Source organism: Thunnus maccoyii, chromosome 24 (genome assembly GCF_910596095.1).
Source record: "Thunnus maccoyii chromosome 24, fThuMac1.1, whole genome shotgun sequence".
NCBI classification, from domain to species: Eukaryota; Metazoa; Chordata; class Actinopteri; order Scombriformes; family Scombridae; genus Thunnus; species Thunnus maccoyii.
In genome coordinates this window covers 12,874,541-12,895,834 of record NC_056556.1, presented here as the reverse complement: position 1 = coordinate 12,895,834, position 21,294 = coordinate 12,874,541, and the positions used below count along the sequence as shown (strand labels likewise).

General features: G+C 39.0%; 1 protein-coding gene across 2 annotated transcripts in view; it reads left to right on the top strand.

The window, feature by feature from the left end:
- Positions 1–21,294, top strand: part of LOC121892341 (FERM and PDZ domain-containing protein 4-like) — a 72,917-nt gene that overhangs the window by 31,220 nt on the left and 20,403 nt on the right. For both annotated transcript variants that reach the window (XM_042405341.1, XM_042405342.1), the window contains exons 2-3: positions 14,457–14,582; positions 20,655–20,806. In XM_042405341.1, coding sequence (XP_042261275.1) covers positions 14,457–14,582; positions 20,655–20,806 — 278 coding nt within the window. The remainder of the gene's footprint in view (positions 1–14,456; positions 14,583–20,654; positions 20,807–21,294) is intronic.

Here is a 21,294-nt window from a genome sequence, read left to right as displayed (position 1 = left end):
TGAATTAGTAGCTTATGGAATGATGGAAATTTCCATGTTGACTGTTTAAAAATGCCATGGCAGAATTGCAATAGTTGTGATGAGGTAAATTTATAGCCCATTTTCTCCTCAGCTCAGCGGGAGCACTTCTTTGAGTTTGAAAACAATCATTAAACATAATCAAGGGAAATAGCACTTAAACAGGCTATTTCAATGTTGCCCTAAAAATAAATAAATAAATAAATAATTATCGCTGCCTACTTAGTGACATGGTTTGATTGCCAGCCATATACAATGCAGAGGTGGGGGCAGACTCACTCCAGTAGCACCTAACAACCTCCCCAGTTAATTTACAACCTTCCCAGTTAATTTCTTCTTAAATTTCAACATTTAAGTGAATACAAGTTTTGGCTCTCATTTGTTTCCTTTGCAGAGACGCTTTTATGTTTGTACAGATTGAACAAGCTAAATAGTGTTTAGAGATTTATCATTAGAGTTTGATGGTAGACTTTTTTTTTTTTTTTTAATCTATTTTTTCAGCTGTTTCCTCCTGCAGTTTGTATGCTAAGCTAAGCTAATCATCTCCTGGCTCTAGCTTTATATTTAACATTGAGAGAGTGGTATTAATCTTATCAAGTAACTATTGGCAAGAAAGCGAATAAGCATATTTCCCAAAATGTTGAACTATTCGTGTAAATGTTCACTATACTTGTGTGTAAAATATGGAAATTAAATTAGTGGTACAGTTGTCATAGAAAGGTGGCGCAAGACGCATTTTTTTATGTATGCATAGATTCATTCAAGCTCAGACCACAAGAGTTGTCAGATTCCCAGCACAACCTTACAAACCTTTTCAATTATGATGCCAACAAGTTACATTTTCAGTACATTTCCAGGGTGAAGTGCATGTCTCAATGTACTAGACCTTTTCCCTCCACTTTCCGTACTGTTTACCCTTACAGCTGCCTTTGTTTCCTTTTTTAGATGAATGCTCATGAATGCATTCAGTAATGTAATGTATGCCAAAGTGTTAGCATAAAACACCAAGGACACCTGGGTGATTTTGGCATCTGTGTTCTCATTATATAACAAGTACTATGACCTCCAAAACTATATCTTTCTTCCAGTGATGACTCAATGTTCTCAAAATACATGCAAGTATCCACAGATATGACCACTCACATGCTGTCAAGTAGAGCAACCAAAGTATCTAAAGATGTTACTGTACGGCCTCTTAGCAAGCGCATGCTCAATAATTGATCACTTTGGGTCAGTTTTACTACACACAGGGAGCAGATCTGTGGTTGTAGAACACAAGGAAAGTTAAAAATATCATCTACATCTGACATCTTATATTCTCTCACTCTCCATCTTTTTCTGAGTGAGGTTTGTGACAGGGAGGTAGAAAGCAACATGGAACAAATTAATTAAACATGACAGTAAAAAAAAAATGTTATCTTTAATTTACCGTTCAGGCTGTGGAATTTTATTAAGTTGTATAAAATTTGTTTTGCATTTGTACGGAAGAGGTGCTTTCATATCAGTCGGGGGTTGCCACATCTGAGTGTCACATGCAGTAAGTTGTTGGTTATAATAAAGTAGACTAAATAGAATTTCAAATGATTTTTTTTATATTAACCTCTGTCCACCAGTCTGATCTGTTTATTATAAGGTTAAAAGAGAGTGAAGGAGAGGACATAAAGAATTTAACTATGACATAACAAAACAATAGAAAACACGTGCAATTAGCAAATATAGTAAAAATATGTCTAAAGACGACAGAGTGACAAGCCAGATGATGGACGAGCCCACGCTGAATTGAGCCAGTTGTTCGTTTGCTGATACATGTGTTTGCTAAAGAGGCTAGTGGAGCGATTAGTTCTGCTCTAAATACTATCACATAATACTTAAGTGCCACTGTGTATTCTCAAAGCTGCACTGTGACACACACCCAATGTACTGTAAACCTGCATACAGTACAGTATGCGTACTCGCACATGCACACGTTGAAAGACTGCATGTATATGTGTAAACAGAAGATCACAAGCCCTAAACCCGTTGCTCCACTGATTCAGCACGGCTATTATTGCCTCTAATTAGATTGAAATGACTTGACTAATTCAATTTAAAGTAAATTGAAAACTCAAACATCAGTTCCTGACCGTAGCAGAATGAAGCTGATTGGTGATGATCTAGTTACAACTGACCTCCACATCTGCATTTTTTTCATCTATGAGTGCCATAAAAGCCAAAATGCTGAACTATTCTTTTGTTTAAAGTTTGATATCTGTCATTTCTTTTTTTTTTTTTCATTTTCTACTGCAAATGCACTCGGAAAGCAAAGAGATTTTCATTCCAACATCATGATTCAAAAAGCAAGACATAGGCACAAGTGTTTCTTATTCATCCTAATGATCACCGTCCTCCTGTGTAATCTTATTTAGGCAGCGTTTAGCGACGCTTGTTCTGCTGTGTTATTTTTAGTCTGTGGAATTATGCTTCAGTGTTTGGTGCAGATGTTCTAGTCAGATGTAATGTTTGTGCCTGTGTGTGTTTTGACATGAATGTGCCCAGTGACAAATGAAGTCGCTCGAGTGCATTAGGGAAGTATTTAGTGCATACTCACGCACTCTGCAGCCATGGATTTTTTTTTTTTTTTTTTTACACATTGCAAGCAGATATGCATGTGCGCACAGTGTGCTCTTTCTTTAACCTTTCCGATTGACTTGAACCGAATAGACGGAGGTAGTCAATGCTTGGTTGTCATTACAACAGGCGAGTACAGCCAACCAACCAGAAACTAACTGGTGGGGAAAATCCCCATAGGCATGACCTCAGCTGAAGTACTACTCCACTATGTCCAAAAAAGAACAAGAGTAAAGGCTTTGACACAGAAAGCTAAATTGCATTTTGAGAGATCTAGAACGAATAAATAATGTGATAAATAAAACCCATCTTAAAATGAAACATGAATATTTGAATTTGTGGTCATGGACATGGTATGATCAGAGATAAATATGTAAAATCTGAAATATATGCAAAATGATGAATGTTTCCAAAACCAACAAAACAGTCTTTCATTTATTTAAGGGTGATACTTTCTTTCTCACACCTTCAAGTTGGAAGTCCTCTGTAAAACATTTGCTGGTAAAAAAAAAAATCAACCCTGGAATCATGAATTTTCATGTTTTTCAAAAAAAAAGTTTCAAAATTTTTACAGATTTTCAAAATTGATACATGATTTCTTAGAAGGTGAAAGCTCCACTTGACTTTTGTACACTTTATGTAATAGGGTTTTATCATGCCATCATGCCCTCTCCTGGAGCGTATATTAGGTAAAAATAGTTAACACAACATCAACACAAATGTTAAGTGACTGGGTGAGTAATTGCCTTCATTCTCTGGGGATCCATCCATTTGATCCTGGTCTTTAACTTTGGAGTCAGAGCTTATTCCTGGATCCATTAATGGACAGCAAAAGGTGCACGTTGCAATGGAAATTCAGTGTCTCCAAGAGGCAAAGACAAATATTTTAACTGCAGACAGACAGTAGTTCATATTCATGTAGAGTACAATAATACAGAAAAAGTCGCTCCACACTAGTAAGTGTTTTGCCCTCAACAATGAGTTGAAGTGTTGTTCCCCTTTGGCCAAAAATAAAAAAAATTGATTTTGACGACAGCAGTCAAAGAGCCAATCATCAGATTTCTTTTAAAAACATAACTTAAAACTTGCTGCCCTTTTGTATTTTCTGCCCCTTGATTCCGCTGCGCTTTATGTGACATTTACAAAGAATCAATGTGGTGTTGCACTGTGGACTGTGTTGTCCCACAGAGATGTACTGCTGTGCAGCAAAGGTTGAAAAGCAACACTGTAAAGTATTTTAGGTCTGCCGCTGATACAGATACAGTTTAAATGGCGAACGGCGTGTCGCACGGTGACAGGTCGTAGAAACAAATGAACTACAAGTAAGAGAAAATAGTCCTTGCTCGACTTGAAAAAACAATCATCACTTCCATCTTGTACTGATACGTGAGGCATTTCTCTGTCCTTTATTCACCTCACATACACAGTACGTTTTGTGTTCTGCCCTTTTTACTCCTTACATTTAGTTCATCCCAAGGATCAAAACATGCATTTCATTTTTACATAGTTCTTAGATTCCTCCCAGAAAAAAAAAACAGCTAGTGAATATAAGATTAGAGGAGTAAAGTAGATTCTATGATCATATTGCAATTTATTTTTGACTGAAGTTGAGATTTCCAGACAGTAAATCCATACAAGGTACCAAGTCATTATGTTCAACATAAATTTCACACTAATGTGAAGTCATCTGTAGCATGACCTCCCATTGTATTATAAGGGTCATGCTACTTATTGATCTTTGTTTCAGCTCCCCTTTTTTCATCACACAAGGCAATCCTGTCAAAGCTTTGACGCACAGTACACAAAGGACAACACAGAATTTACAAAACAGTCCTTTTACATTCATATCTAAATTGTCAGAATAAGTATTAAATAGCTATACTTTTGCATCACATCTTTCACTATTGCATCATAAATACACAGTCTTCCACCATCATTTTGGTCACACCTCCACAATTCTTCAGATGTCTAGTTGATTTAGTTTTTTCTGCTTTGGTTTCTGGCTTATTTATATTCTGTTTGTGTGTCTGTATTCTCCGCTACATCCTATATTTTTAACTCCCCCACCAGGATGTAAAGGTTTCATCTGATTATCTTATCTCATAAATGAACACATTTACAGTAGCTGTACCTGCTGCCCTCTAACTAAATGCTCCTCTCTTGCAAAAAAAACTCCATTCTGAAAAGAAATGTGATGTTTCCACACGCTCGTGCACTTGTCCCAAGCCTTTAAATGCCATTTGCAGTGCAGTTAAGGATAGTCATTGAGCGGAGATGTGTGTGCGTGTTTTGCTACGGTCAAGAGTCTGGCCAGCAGCCTGTGGAATAGTCCAAATCTGCGCATTGGGAAAGGACAGGGTGTGCCCAGTTCTTGTCTGGTACACTCTGTGTATGTGTGTGTGTCTCTGTGTGTGTGTGTGTGTGTGTGTGTGTGTATATGTCCAAGAAAGAGAGCAAGATATTAGGAAAAAGTAAAGAGAAAGAAATAAGAAATCTTTTCCAGATAGAGTGTTTATAAAGAGTGATCTCGTATACTGGATATTTGCGGTGATACTGCTGTTTTGTCCACTGTTGTAGCTTCATTGTGTGCTGACGTTTAACCAGGCCAGACAGCTGTGATTGATGGAGCTGACTGTGTACTTATTGACATAACCCTGACATGTCTTTGTGCTTGTATAATGCTGTGTGTGCGTGTCAGTGGATAGAGAGATTTATATATTTCTTGCGCTGCATTGACAGGAAAATCTCACATCCCGAGCAGTGCTGTGTAGTAGGAAAGGAGCTGTCCGTGGTCCTGAAATCAGCTAAATAAAAGCCTCAATGACGCAGCCTGCTCACCTGCTTTGATGTCCGTGTAAGGAGTAGGTTTTTTTACAGCAAGCTTTTAATTGATTCCATCATCACACGGCATGTTTCCACATCAGTAAGACCAGCAAGTGTTTGTAAGGAGTGGAGTTTCATCTCTAGAGGATATAAAGATCCAGATCCCACTAATCAGCTCAAGTACAGTTCCTTCTTTATTATGTTCTCAGAGGACAGTTAATTTGCAGGGAAAGGACTTTGTAGCGCAGAGTGCAGCACAGTGCAACAAGACAAATGCAACATTTACCCGCAACCATAAAATAGCAGAATAGTGGTGACTCACTTCCTCTGCAGTTAGTGCTGATAGACTATGGATTTAGCAGCTTTGTGGCTGACAGGGGAGTATAAATGATTGGAGTCTTGGTAGGCTGAACCAGATGTGAGAGGACAGGTTGAAAAATAAATGAAAACTTGTATAGTACCAAATTGTTTTAAAAAATAGATATTTTTGAGATATTGATTTAATATCAGCATTTTTTGCTTTCCATTTCAGATTAATGGCGTGCTGAGTTTGCATACTGTACTACAGAGGCTGGGAAGTAGCTTGGTTCTAGACTTCTTAATCATAGCTAACACTTCAATTTTTTTTTTTAGTGACTCAAATAGGTCTGGTGTTGTGCTCATTGATTACTATCAAGCTTTGTGGGCATGGTTAAGTATGGGGGCATCATCTTCTTGTGCTAGAGGCAGAAAATTGCTACATCAATTAAAAACAGCAACAATTCACACAAGTGGGGATGAGTTCAATGCGGTTGCACTTGTTGTTGCAAGTTGACTTAAGTCGAAATACAATCTCTGAAATTCGTGATTGTCATGAAAAACTAGGGCTACCAAAGAAAATCTCAGTCGACTGAAATCGTACCTACTCTTCAACCAATCGATTGGTCGATAGAGGAAGAAAAGCGAAGTTCACATAATATAGTAAACAAGGTCTCCTCTCCTCTCCTCGGCCTGCTGGGTGTGCAGTGCGATCTTCTTCTTCTTCTCCTTTTTTCTGTTTTATACGGGGTGACAACCAGCGTTAAGGTGCATTAGCGCCACCCACCATGTTGGAGTGTGAACCAGAGTTATCTACCTCAACAATCAAACACAATCAAACCATTCCTCTTTGTGGACCAGTTTATAATCCAATAGAGGAACTTGGACGGTGCCACACAGATAATGAGCTACAGAAGTTTCTTCCATTTTGGACTCTTCAGCTCTTCTTTTCTACAAAGGTCAGCAATGCTGTCAAGATGGTTAGCTAATTGGTCTTTTGCACAACTTTGCATGTCATACTTCCCCTATGTTGAACTCAACATGAAAGATTTAATTTGATTTACTTCACCCCTGCGAGCAAAGTCACTGATTGTGGGCGATTGTCAAAAAATCTTGCTGTTTTAAATGCTAATGTGACGGAGCCTTAATTAAACAAACAGAAATCAGTTGACATGAGCACAATGTCAGACTGAATAATGAAGTGAAGTGACAATTCAGTCTGATCAGGCTTGCATTGAGGAGCTTAAATGCTTGTAAGATTTAGCAACAGTGGACCGTGTCCAAAGTCCTGAAGGCCTTGTGGTCTTTAAATGGTAAATATGACAGTCTTCAGTTGCAGATAGATGCGGTTGGGAAAGGCTACAGGAATCAGATGACTGCATGAATAAGTTAACCCTTCAGTTCATGAACAAATTAAAAACAATCTTGACAAGCATATTTTTTTTCACTTCGTTAACTTTCATTTTCAAGAGTTTCCAAAACCTCTGTTGCAAATTAACAACTATGAAATTCTTGCAGATTTTTATTCCATTATGCTTGTTTAGCAAACATCTTCACTCTGCAAGATGTTCAGAGAGCATACAGAATGGAGCTTAATGTTCAAGGGGGTTACATAAAAAGAAACTCTGTGTGTGTGTGTGTGTGTGTGTGTGTGTGTGTGTGTGTGTGTGTGTGTGTGTGTGTGTGTGTGTGTATGTGCGTGCATGCTTGGGTGTGTGAAATGCACTGAGAGCTAAAGCATGTCTTCGGATAATAAAGCATATAAAAAGAGAGCACTTCCAGGGCAACTTTTAACAACGTGCACCGATGTTTCATTTATGAACAGCGCAAAGTCATGGAGAAAGCGAGTGAGCAGAGCGAAAGAGAAAGGGGGGGAAAAAAACCTACAAATGGAAAGAGGGAAGGGAGAGGATGTAGATTGGACGTGAGGAAGATCAGGCGATGGTTGGAGTTGTCTTGCTAGGAGCTAAGAGTGTGATAAGTTGGAACATTAATGAGCATAATGAGGAAGACTAAGAGGGAAGAAACCCCATTGGAATGCCAATTAGGAAATTTCTAGTGACAGATCAATGTTAAGTTGGACAATCCTATTTTACAGACAACAGCACCATTGTACAATATATATACATGGTATCGTTTGAGTTTCATGTTGGCAGACAATAAGACTCATTACATAGTCATTACTAGTCAGCTACATCATCTATCCTGTAGTTTTCTATGAGACCTTAAAACCAGTGTTTTTTTAATGGAGCCTCCTGCTTAGTTTGAAGATGATACATGATGATGATACATTCTTGAAACACGCACACTTGGAGTTACTTTAGGCAAATTTTGAAGTTTTACGGAAAGTGTTTTTTTATTCATCATTTCTTTTCTTAACTTTGCACATTCAGTGGTGTGAAATCACATCAAGTAAAAAGCTGCCTCTTTGCATCTCATCTCAAGTCCCAAGAGCTGAAATACCGTTGATTGGAGTAGATTTTCCTAAAGCACTTCAGTCATTATATCGGTTTATAAAAGAATGAGTGCGAAGGAACGCATTGCGGACTCAGCTGGCATGTGAGTGAACTGAGAAGGAAATGACCCAATCCCTGACTTACATTTTATGTGTATATTTCACTCCTCCACTCGCCATGTAACATGCATGTCCTTGTATCCTGAAAGGGGTACCACCTTCACGCAGCATTCAAGACACTCAGCAGCTAAGCTTTTTAAAAGAAAGTCTCCCATAGCATTACTGTTGAGTTTAAATTACCCTAGTTGTTCTGTAGAGTGTAAAGTGGTTAGAATTGGCAGGAGAGTAAAGCAGGGGGTTGTGGGTTTTATGCAACTGGCTGTAGTAAGCATTGTTATAATGTAGGCTAAAGCATCTTGGGAGAGCTCTTCGCCTTTTGTGCAAATTCAGTCAGTCTAGATAAAGATCTTGAGGGGTTTTACAACATTTGATGTCCCATGTTGTATATGTGTTGTGTGCGTGTGTGGTCTATTCAAAAAAGGAAGGTCGAACAGAATTATTTTCACTCCCAGCAGTGATAAGTAGGTAAGTCATTGGCAGAGACTTTCCTTTAAATGGCCTCAATCCCAAAGCTGGACCTTTGAAATGTTTAAATTGCAACAAAGCCAATTTAAATTCTGAATTGAAAATGTGTGTCAATAAAGGTCAACGCAGAAATTATTTTCTGATTCTAATTTCTTTTTTCTATTTGAAAAGGCAGTATGTGAGAGACAGTCAGACAGAGGCTGAGCTATTGTATGGTTCAGAGTCCAAACTTGAAATGAGTAAAATATCAATGTTAAACAAAAAAGTACAGTCTAGTAAGTGGCAGGAAGAAAAATAACTAGTTTGTGTTTTATCACAAAATTTGTGCACACAAATTAGCAGAACATGACTTTAAACAATATTGTTAAGACTGCAACTAACAATTATTTTAATTTGATTGTTGTTTCTATTAAGCGAGTAGTCTTTGACTGAAAAATGGCAAAGTGTACATCCTCAAATTGCTTGTTCAAAACACATTTCAATACCCAAAGATATTCAATTAACTGATATAAAACAGCAGAAAACAGCAAATCCGAATATTTGATAGGCTAGAACCAGAGGCAGTTTAGCATTTTTGCTTGATATGCTTAAAACTAACAAAATTGCAGCTAAAGCTGAATCGTATTGCTGAAACAAAATCTAATGTGGAATCAAAACTGTACATATAAAAAGAGTATCAAAAGGACAAATGTAATCAGTGCTATAACATAATGACATTAATATAAAGGAATAAATCCACTATTTGTAAGCAACTTAATGCACAGCTGCTAAGCGGCTTCTACAACAGTGGTTGCTAAAACAGTTTCTAAACTGACCGAAGTAGCCGCAACATTCCTGCAACATCTGTTGCCACAGTTCCAATAACTGGACATTAATTCAAGAGCATGAATAAATAATTTACGTGCAGGAGCTTAAAAAAAAGGACTGTGAAAAAGACTACAGCTTTGAGCGGACAATGGCTCTTGAATTGCAGAATCTGAAAGCCACCACATTCATACTCACTGATGAAATGTAACAAATGTAAGAGAAAGGGGGATTATAATCTACTTTGAAGGGCTATTAAATGTCAGGTTAATGTGTATGTGGTACTATAGATATTACCCTGGCTGAGTTGTGATGGATTACTTTACTAGACTGTAACAATCCAAATCAAAGCCACAGTATTATGAGAAATGAAACATTTGTTGAGATGCAACCAGAGCTCAGTGTTTGGGGCTGTGTGTTCTTGCTGACTGGAGCATGTGGTGGCTAAGCAGGGAAGTGTGAGCCAGCTGGCTCCACTGCTTTCTGTGATAGGGAGGTTTGACATATGATGCAGCAAAAAAACACCCTGACTGGCTTCAGTAACCACCATCTTTGTTACTAAACGAGGACGGGCATTTATTTGTCATGTGGCGAAAGACATTCGGGTGCAGAAATTTGCAACAATGTCTTACTGACTGAAAGTCTTTCCCTCAAACACACTGACTGTGCTTATGCAGGAGGTTATGCCCTACCGTGCAATGCATCACTGCGATCCAATCTTTGCTTTTAGTGTTTTAAACAACCTAATTAAAAGACAGAGAGGATCAATATATATAATGAATGAAGGACTAGCCATGTCAAATCAATCTGGCTGGTAAAGTTTTACAGTGGAAACAAGCATCAGGATTCTAGTTCAGTGAAAATGAGTGAAATAAAACAAAATATACTGCTACTACTACTGTGGATAGCAAAATTACAAAATGTCTATCTATCAAGTCTATTAGATACAACAGTTTACAAATTAGTTTTCAATTTGTTTGCAATCATAGGTCATTCTGATGCTGCTTTAATATAACTCATCCCATCAAATATTCTACCTTTTTAATGAAAAACGGTTCTTTTCAGTACATTTTTATAAAAGACAACAAAGATAAACTGATTGTGAATGTGTTATAAAGTTTAGCTTTTAAGCAGAAGCGTGAATGACTATGAAAAATTGATCCCCAGAGGTAAAGTTTTTGAAAAGGAAATGAATTGATCAGTTTGAAAGAATAGAAAAGAGCTTTTTGAAGTCAATACACTGGCCTTTTCAGCAAAAGCAAGCCTAGGAACAAAGCACCATGCAGCTTCTTTTGAATACATATATTTGGATTTCTGGTATGTTAAAGGAAAACGCATCAAATAGTGGAAAAGGCCTTGTGTCAACACAGCAAGTTTGTGCTATATCAGTCGGACAAAAACCCTGCTGCATAGTTCATCTAGGAGACAACTTTCATGATGTATCGATCAGGGGTTACATTTCTAGCGACAGCACTTTGTGTTCTGATCTGTCAATATAAGTTTCCACAAAGAGATTCTTTTCTCAGTAACCTTTTGCATTCATATTTTAGAAAAATACTAAGGAAAAGAAAACAAGAGGAGCCTGAACCCTTTCTAGCCAATTGATAGAAGATGGAGTTTTCAGTGCTACTCGCTACTCATGTTTCCCTATGCACATGCAGCTGTAAAATTAGTGAGACTGTCACTGTTATAAAAGGTAAACACAATTATCTGATTTTGAGCTCTCATTCATGTTAATTTGAGTGTGCTTGAGTTTGAATCCACATGTAAATCCCCAGCTGACTTGGATGTTTGGCATCAAAAGCAGTAAGCGGGGGAGATGATGCTGTTAGAGAGGTGTTTGGAGGCAAAGGACCATCTAGAAAATATTCATCCTAAAATGCCTTTATTTCATTTAAAGTAGGAAATGTGTGTTTTTAGCCATGTTAGCAGCAGGGGGGTGGAGACAGCAGTGATTGTTGGTCACTCAGTCAGTTGGTCGGTCCACCCTTTGGTCCAAACTAAAGTATTTCAGCAATTGTTTGATAGATTGCCATGCAATTTTGTACAGACATTCAAGGTACTGACAGGATGAATCCTAATGATGTTGGAGATGTTCTGACTCTTCATCTAGTGTCACGGTGAGGTTGACATTTTTGGTTTTTCAGTTAAGGATTTCTGCAATTATTGGATAGATTGCCATCAAATTTTGTAGCCATTCATGGTCCATAGAAGACAAATTGTAATGTCTTTGGTGATCCCCGACTTGTGACTTTTCATCTTGTGCCACCAACAGGTTCAACTTTTTACTTATCCAATGAAACGTTTTAATATTTACAAGATGAGTGGCACAGAATTTGGTACAAACATTCGTGATTCCCAGTTGATATATTCAAAACTAATTTGCATGCGCCTCAGCTTGCGTTTGTGTTTAGTTTTATCTCTCAGAAATTTCCTTGACTCCACTGTCATTTTTGTTTTACTGGCAGAACCATTTGCCCTTTTCCTTTTTCATTCTGACAAAAAAACGACTTTTTTCCACTAGAGAGACCACAAGTGAAGAGTGAAATATCAAGAGATGCCATCCAGGTGAACTTTACGAATCAGTTTCCTCTTCCAGCTTCCTGCTGTGAGGCTCCAGCTCTGAGATGGAGCGGTGTTTCCATACACGTTGTTGCTCTCCGAAAATCCTCTTACTCCACACACACACTCACCCACATCCTCACATACACATGCACAGTTGCACACACTCTGTCTTTCCCTCTCATTTTCTCTCTCTCTTTCATACACACACACACATACACACACAGAGCATGGATTTGTTTTCTCTGTGATGAGAGGGATTATAGGATAAAGGAGGCGAGGCCACGACAGTTTAGTTCAGTTTGGACCAAAGCTGCTCTCAGCAGAAGCAGCACAATGACAAACACAGATGAATGTCTGTCTACACGCTGGAGATCTGCACAGCCGTTAACGCCGCGGCCTCTGTACGTTTCGAGCGCAAGAGCCTCTGATTGGGATTCTGAAGAGGCAGTGGATCTGTTTTTCTGTTTGGATGACTGCAGATCAGCTGAAACACAAGCGTCTGGCTGAAATCCGTGGATGGCATCAGAATCTAGAAGAATTAAACTCAGGAGCCCAGGAGTGTTGAAATGGATCTTGAACATCTGCTGTTTCTTTGTTTTGTTTGTCTCTGTAGTGTGCGTTAATGGAAACATGGAAGCTATTTCTTGAGATACTTCAAGTGTCATTACCAGTAGCCTGCTTTTTCTCTTTTGTTTACCCCCTTGTCTTCTACATGACAAGTGAACCACAGGATGACAGGGAAGGTCTGACACTATCACCAGCAGCTTCAATGGACTCTAGCGGAGCTTGCTGCACACTTTTAATTGAAGGACAATTTTCTTTTTCACTCACTGCAAGCTATGACATGACTGACTGATGTATTCAACCCATCAACAACACAATATGGGAATCGATCGGCTGGATTCTTGTGGTGATGACATCCTTATCTAGTATGCATTTCACCTATTTTAATTTGTGTTATAACTAATGACGGATCAATTGGGCCCTTTTCAATGGTAAAGACTGACACTGTGACTTGTGACGTCCGAATACACTGTCACACACCAGGAGAATATGCTGTATAATAGAGTAGTAGTCTTAATTTTGGCAGTGTAATGCTATTTGTCTTTTCATTGTCAGTTTGTATCAGGTTTCTATCACAGATTTGAGGTCAGGACAATACACTCTTCATGGATTATGGCTGTGGGAAGAAGTGTTGGTGATTAAACTCCTTTCTCTGGCTTGATGATCTTTTAATGCACTTGTGATCATTTCTGTGGAGAATTACGGGATGGACACTTTATGATCTGTGCATAATTAGCCACTGTAGCATGTGAGACATTGAAGACTTTAATTTTGAACTCAGCACAGTTGATTCACAAAGATGATATGCTCGATTCTCATTATCGGATTAACTTTTTTTCCATAATTCACGCCGAGGTACCGCTCTGCCTCTTCTCTTTCACCGCCTCCTCCCCCTGTCCCTCTCCGTTGCCGCTCTCCTGAAATCCTCAATGACATTGTTAGCATAATCTGCAATAACCGAATCAGCTGTCACATCAGTGCGTTTCCTCGCTGCACGGGTGCAACTTTAGCGCAGCCCTGCCTGCACATACAGCCATCGATCGGCTCTCTACGGAGCCGATGAGCCGTTATTTGAACGCGGTCGATTGCACTAAGCAGTGCTATCTCACACTGCAAGCCACACACTGAGAGACAAGAAGTAGCGCTAATTGGACTGAGAGGGATATAACCAAAGCTGTGCAGAGTGTGTCAGAGTGTCTTCAGCCAGAGAGGGGAAAAAAAAGATGTATAAATTCACCTTTGATTCTTTTCTTAATTTATGTAACTCTTGAAATGAGTAGATACAGATACTGTGATATTTATGTATGAGCTATGTTCTCTGCGGATCATCTCCCTGTATAAAAACCTTCCAATGAATTTTAAGATTTGTTGCAGCTCTCTAAGAAAAGTCTGTCTAAACCAGCAATTTCATTTTAATGTTGTCAAATATTTTCTTAGGACAGCCTGCCATAATCTGCAGGTGGAGAGACATAGTTTTGTGTGTTTTCATTGTAATTACTGTCTAGAAAATTAGCAAAGCAGGTTCACTCTGCCTTGATTAAAGATACTGATCCTGGTTTATCTATATTTCCTAAAAACAAAAGTTTAACTATACAGGCGTCAAGTGGATTTACTTCACTACTTAGAAACGGTCCTGTTTTTAGGATAAAAATGTATTTGAAATTGAGTCTGAGACTAACTTTTATTATCTAAATAACTTGATGATCAAAAGCTGATTTTCTCCTCCTTTATGTTGCAGCCATAAGAACAAAACGTCGGGCTGGCCGCCCCCTGGCCCAGGCTCCTGGGGTGGACTGCAGGGGCCTCCGTACAGCTGGGACAGCATGAACAGCACCAGGGAGGGAGGACGGGACTGCCTCACCAAGTATGTATGATCATAAACACTGGCATGCGCAAACATACAGTTCCCACAGTCAGATCTGGTTCCATCATGTGTGGTTATACAGTATGACAGTTTAGTCATGAGTTCCTGCATTCATAAGGTAGACTTCCAAAGTTTTTAGGTTTCCCAATGTTATCGTGACTATCTTGTCTTGTGCCCGGTGCTCATTGAGACAGGTGTCCTAGAATATTCTGCATAGGGAAAAAAAACCCTCAACTGGAAATGTGTATATTAAAGTGTTAGAAATAAGTCCTCTAATCATTATGTGAAAGTTAAAATGGTCTGACAGGATTTGGCTGGTTTAGAAGTGGAGGTATTGATGGGTGTAACACAACAGATCTGAATTTGCAGTACCGAGTAAGTACCAGTACAATGAAATGCAGCTTGGTATGTAACTATAGTGTAGTAACTAAGAAATTTACACAGCATGACAATAAAACTATATTGAATATGTACACTGAAAAGCAAAAATAAAAAAAACAGCCCCTTCCTCCCACATGCACAAAAAGTAGATACAGTGATTTTGCATCCTACCTGTGCATGCAGTGTCTGTTGTCAGTGTAAATTTGTCATTCTTGAGGAAACCTTCTGCCAGGTAAACGTGCAAATCTTCATGTATGACTGGCATTGAGGGTTCGGTAATGCATCCAGCTACATGTGGACACTGTGAAATAGGCTCTCGGTGCACATCTCTGATTTCTGTCAGTATGAATATATTGTCGGTAATCGTTCTTGCTTGGTGGTCCTTTGTTGGTTTTCTTCTTAACTTATCATCCAAGCACTTCTCTTTGTTCCAGCTAACTCACATCCCACCTTCCTACACTCATCTGCCATTCTCTCTCCTCCTTTTTTCTTCCTTTTCACTGTCTGCCACTTTTTATCAGGTGTTCTTTCATCTCCTCCTTTTCTTGCACTTTTCACTGATATTTTTCTCTCTGGTCTTTTTGCCCTTTCCACTCTTCCTTATATCTCCTCTCATTATCTATTTGCTCTCACCATATTTGCCACTTTTGTTTTCATCTCTTCTCTATATGTTGTCAGTGTAAATTTGTCTCCTCCATTTTCACTTTGACCTTTCTTTCCTCTCTGTCCTCTGCTCTCCTCCTTCCCCTCTCTCCACTTCACCTCATTGGCATTAATTCCCTTCCCTTCTCTGGGGCGGCACAGCGGCTCAGTGGTTGCCTCACAGCAAGAAGGTCATTCCAGGTCCTTTCTGTGTGGAGTTTGCATGTTCTCCCGTGTTTGCGTGGTTTCTGCCGGGTACTCCGGGTTCTTCACACCAACAAAGACATGCATGTTAGGGTCAATACTCTTGTCAGTGCCCCTGACCACTGGCACTGGCAAAAAGAACTGGAGTTGGTCCCCTGCACCGTGGCTGCCCGCTGCTCCTAGTGGGTCATATGCAGAGGATACATTTCGTTTCAATGTATGTGAGTGCTGGGAACTGACAATAAAGAAATCTTAATCTTAATCTAAATTCTCCTTCCCAAACAATGGTTTTCTTGGCTTCAGTGAACAAATGCAGCATGTTATCTACCAGCTTTTGGTTTATCAGCAAAGCAGTAGAGGTTTATAATGAGGTTTCCAAAAGTTTGGAAGTACCTTTACTCAATTACTTTACTAAGTACAATTTTGAGGTGCTCATACTTTACTTGAGTATTTCCATGTGATGCTACTTTATACTTCCACTCCACTACATTTCAGAGGGAAATATTGTACTTTCTACTCCACTACATGTATTTGACAGCTTCAGTTACTTTTCAGATGGAGATTTGACACAATGGCTTATATAACAAGCTTTTAAAATACAACACATTGTTAGCGATGAAACAAGTGGTTTCCAACCTTTTTGGCTTTTGACGTCTTACAAAAAGCAGTGTGTAGTCGGGGTCACATTTCAGATGTCTATGAGTTGTTAACAGCTCCACCAAATAGTGATTTTTCACTCGAAACTTATCACACGGTTTCATAGAGAAAAAGTCCAAAAACTTAGTTTTTTCTTCTTTCCTCTCCCATTAATGATCACATTTATCTGGTGACCCTGTGGAGGGGGCCGACCCCTAACTAACTGACTAACTAGCTAACTGTATACAAAGTAGTTCAAACTAGCTCCACCTTCAGCAGCTACAACAGTTACATGCTCTAACACTGATGCTTCAGTATTAATATTATGATGTCATATATAATAATTTATCAGTCAGAGGGACGAAACCACTACTTTTACTGCAATACTTTAACTACATCAAGCTCATAATACTGATGAAAATGTATTTTTACTTAAGTAGGATTTTTAATGCGGGACTTTTACTTGTAATGGAGTATTTTACATTGCTGTATTGGTACTTTTATTCAAGCAAAGGATCTGAATACTTCCACCACTGATTTGAAATGCTTATTTGCAATTACATCACCATTATAAGTGGATGGAAAATTAGTTAAGAAGATGTATTTCTGAAGCCTGACCTGTCAAGAGAAGAGTTGCGGCTTGCTTTGAGATGATCTGACAGGTTGCAAATGCATCATTTAATCTCACGATTACTCACAAACCCTCCAGAGTAGGTTTGCATATTAAATTAAATTTGTAACATCTTAAAAAAAATAGGCACATTAAGGTTGTTTTCTATACTTCTCCAACCATTTTCTTATCTTTCTTTCATTCTTCTCTTCCGCCTTCCTGTCTCCTTACCAGACCGTATACCCTTCCTTCCTTTGCATTTTATTTTTCTCTTCTTTTCTCTCCTCCTTTCATTTCCAGTATTCTCAAAAGAATTTTGAAAATAGTGACAAAAGCCCAAATATGGCAGATCACTTCACCTGTGTCATCAGATTTACACTTGGCATATTTTTCCTTATTTAAAGAATTGTAAGGGCTAGAGCTAGTGGATAAGTAATTTTGCAATAATGCATGAACAAATGTGTGTGTAGAGTAAGCTTGTATGTGATCATCAGCTGTATGTGCTTTAGGAACCTCCCAACTGTGGCACACTCAACCGTCCTGGTACAGGCTCTCCCTTTCACTTGATCCACCTCATATTGGTCGCTTTTTTCCTTAGAGGGTTTTCTTGGTGTTACATTGCGTTGGATGTATGGGTGGGCGATATGGATAAAATCTTCCAACGCAATATATGTGATGGGTTGGCCTGTCATCCAGAAGCAGAGGAGCACAATGGTCTTCAAATAGTGTACAGTTTGACCTTGGCTTGCAGGTAGGAGGGAGCAGTTCCAGTCTTGAACTGCCATGTGTAAGAATGAGCTCACGGGCTGCCTCCCTAGTGAGGAAGGAGTGAATCCCCCTGTTGTACAGGTTGAATCTACAGGAGCGTGGTGCTGCTGCAATGTTTGCAGAGAACAAACAGAAGCTTAGTCTTGACCAAATTGAGCTTTAGGGGCTGTGTGCCAGGAGAGCAGTAATACGTGCCTCTATCTGAGTGTCAGATGGGGGGATGACAGGCTTAATATGCCTGAACAAAGTTGAATACCTGAAAAATCAAGGTGACACCCTGCATTTCCAATATTGCCATAAATCAGTCCTGCTTACCGGTTTGCGAGATTGCCTGGATTCCTTATATATCAGAAAAGAAGACTATCTTACTACCTCGCTAAGTACCCCTTGGTTCAGGTAGGGAAATATTGTGGTTAATAATATAAACCTCAATTATTACAGGTATGAGACAAGAAGTGTACCTTGGATATGAGTGTGAATTGCATGGGTGTGCATGCTTTCCCTGTTCTTTCACGACAAACGGCGACACCAGGATTTGACCTTTTGCACTCGGCTTTCTCCTGACCCCCTGACTCCTCACTCTGCCCTCCTGTGGGATTAAAACCCTCCGACCCTGACTGGGGGGAAGATGAGCCGGCATTGCGGATTGGAACATGCTTCATTACAGGCAGATTTACTTTGAGATTTCTGTGCTGTTACGTACAATACAGAGCAATGAGACGTGATAATGAGGGAAAGAGAATGAGGGAAAGGAGGTGGGAGGTGGATCAGGGGTCGAGACTGATCCGGGTTGGCTGGAGATAAAGTCGCATCCCGGATGGCTGGAACATGCTTCATAATCAGTGCAGATTTAGGCAAAGCTGCAGGTATATATACTGTAAAGCCATATGGGTCTTACAAAAGCTGAAAACAATATAACAGTAATGAGAAATTACAGTAAGTGATGCCAAAATCATGTAGTTGGACACAATTTCAGCAGTGTTGGCAAATAAATAAAACATCTATGTGATGGTTAGGTTAAAGAAAGCAGGAAACTCATGCTCTGCTGTATGGACAGTGGAAACAGAGAGTGGATGCTGGCCAGGTAACAATAGACACCCTGTACTGGACTTTATGTGCAGAGAGGAACGACTGCCAAGGGAGCCTTTTAAGTAGAGAAAGAGGGAGGGAGACTTAGACAGAGAGAGAATGAGTTAACCCTGCTGAAAGTGTATATCACCGCTTCATTAACAGGCACTCTGCATTCTCAGTGTCCCGGTCGAGGTAGACGTCTGAGGTTCAGCAAGCAAGAAGGTGAAATTTAATATGGTACATTTACATTTTAGTGGTTCTCTCATCCTGAGTGATTTGCAATAAGCCAAAGAGCTGGACAGTGTGAATTTTCACTAATATTAACCCACATTCAAGCTGTATTATATGTAGCCATGAAAAACTCGTGTAAAAATCATCGGTTAAGGAAAAATGTTATATTAACACCAGGTTTTAGTGTCCCTCTAGTCCCCCTTTCTCAACTCACCATTTTGCATTGTTCAGAAGTCAAACTAGGATAATTTTTTTTAAATGCTGCAGAAAAAAAGCATAAAATAAAAGAAAACAAGACTAGAATATAATCTAGCCACTTCTGTTCAACTGGGAACTTCTTGCCTTCTTGTTCTGGCCATGCATCACTACTAATATCACCTAGACAAAACTTCAGCCTCAGGGGTTTGTGAATCATATCTACATAGATAAAAATGACTGTTCATAAAATAAAAGAAGAAAGCATCAAAGTTACAAGTTACCTGGATAATATATCCAAGATACCAAGGAAATTCGATCAAAAGACAGAGGGAGATGATAGTTTCTTCTTTTTTCCTTGCCTCAATCTTATCCTAATTGAAGTTAATTACAAAACTATATGAGAAACGCTGCATGTTTTAATTATCAAATGGACTGGGATCTGTGTGCGTTTGCATTAGATTTGCAGATATATTTGCTGGATTAATTGTAGAGATGAAAAAGAAAGTCGCCAATTATCCTGATCTCAGAAACAAATCAATTGAGCTTTATTGAAAAAATGCAGACGTAGGAACAGTTGGGTCATTTACTTGGATAATAACTACGACACTAATAAATAGCAGCAGAAAAAGAGGAGAAAGGATCTTCGTAGAGCACGTATAAAAATACTTATTTACGCATTAAACATGAATAATGCTGACTTGTTTTAGTGATTAGGACACTTTTATTTGGAATAGCGTGCAGAATTTTATATGGTTGTAAGAGACAAATTGGTTCCAGATTGCAAACCGGAAGCATTTTATGAATGCAGGACCTGTGCTCTGCTTTTATAAGTGGCTCTTAAGCGTAAAATGTTGTGCTAATGACTGAACCTGAGCCAAACCTCTGATTTATGAACAACTGATCCAAGAGCTCAGATCATTCACTTCAAGTTTAATGTTACCTATCTGAGTTAAAGCTCATTTCTACTGCAGGTACGAATGCATTGATTGAATTTTAATGTGCACTTTATCATATTCTTCAAGAGAGCCTTCTTTAACGTGCTGGATGGGTTTGATCCCTATAAGTTTTCATGTGCTTACGACTACACTTTTAATACACTTTTAATGTGTGACTTATGTTGTGTGTTATATGTTTTTAGTGTGTTGTTGTACATCATTATGCAAAGTGTTGAGTACCCTGAAAAGCACTCTATAAATAATATGCATTATTAATAACCATTTTCTTACTCATTTTACGTCACTCAGGATAAGTAGCTCTGCGAGTCTGAACTGTGAGTGAATTATATTTCTGTTAATAAATAAAGATCGTTCCTGCTCTCCGGTATTTTCCAGCCAAGTGTCCCAGAGCAGCTCCCTGGAAGAGGTTCATCTGGATGGCGTCCCCCCCGCCCCGCGCCTGGTGGAGATGAGGCGAGACCCTGTCCTGGGCTTCGGCTTTGTGGCAGGCAGTGAGAAACCGGTGGTGGTCCGCTCTGTCACGCCAGGTAAGCGTTATGCTCCTCTGTCAATAACAGTGTTGTTTCTAAAATGTTCAAGCACAATTTTTTTAATGCGTTCATTGATTAAATCACATATTTGGTAGAAAGAACTGTGCAGTACTGAAGCATAGATTTATACAATCCACATTCCTTACCTTTAAAGAAAAAACAAGAAATATTTCAATGGTAACAGCTTTAACTTTATTTGCTTTCTGTTATATCATGCGATTTCTAAACGTGCATATTATTGTGTCAAATTTTGGCTCCCTTCTTGTGTGGACACAAGAGAGCAGAAAAGCAGCTGCATGTTATTTTATTTGTGCACAAACAGAGTTGCATGTTTTTATGGATCCCTTGAATTGTATTTCTCGTGTCTCATGGCTTATGGATTTGCTTTGGTTGGTGCTAGCTTCTCTTATAGCAAACTAGAGGGGCTGCTGTGCTCAGAGAAATGCAAAAAATGTGCCTTGTCCTTGTTCTGCACTGTCATTTAC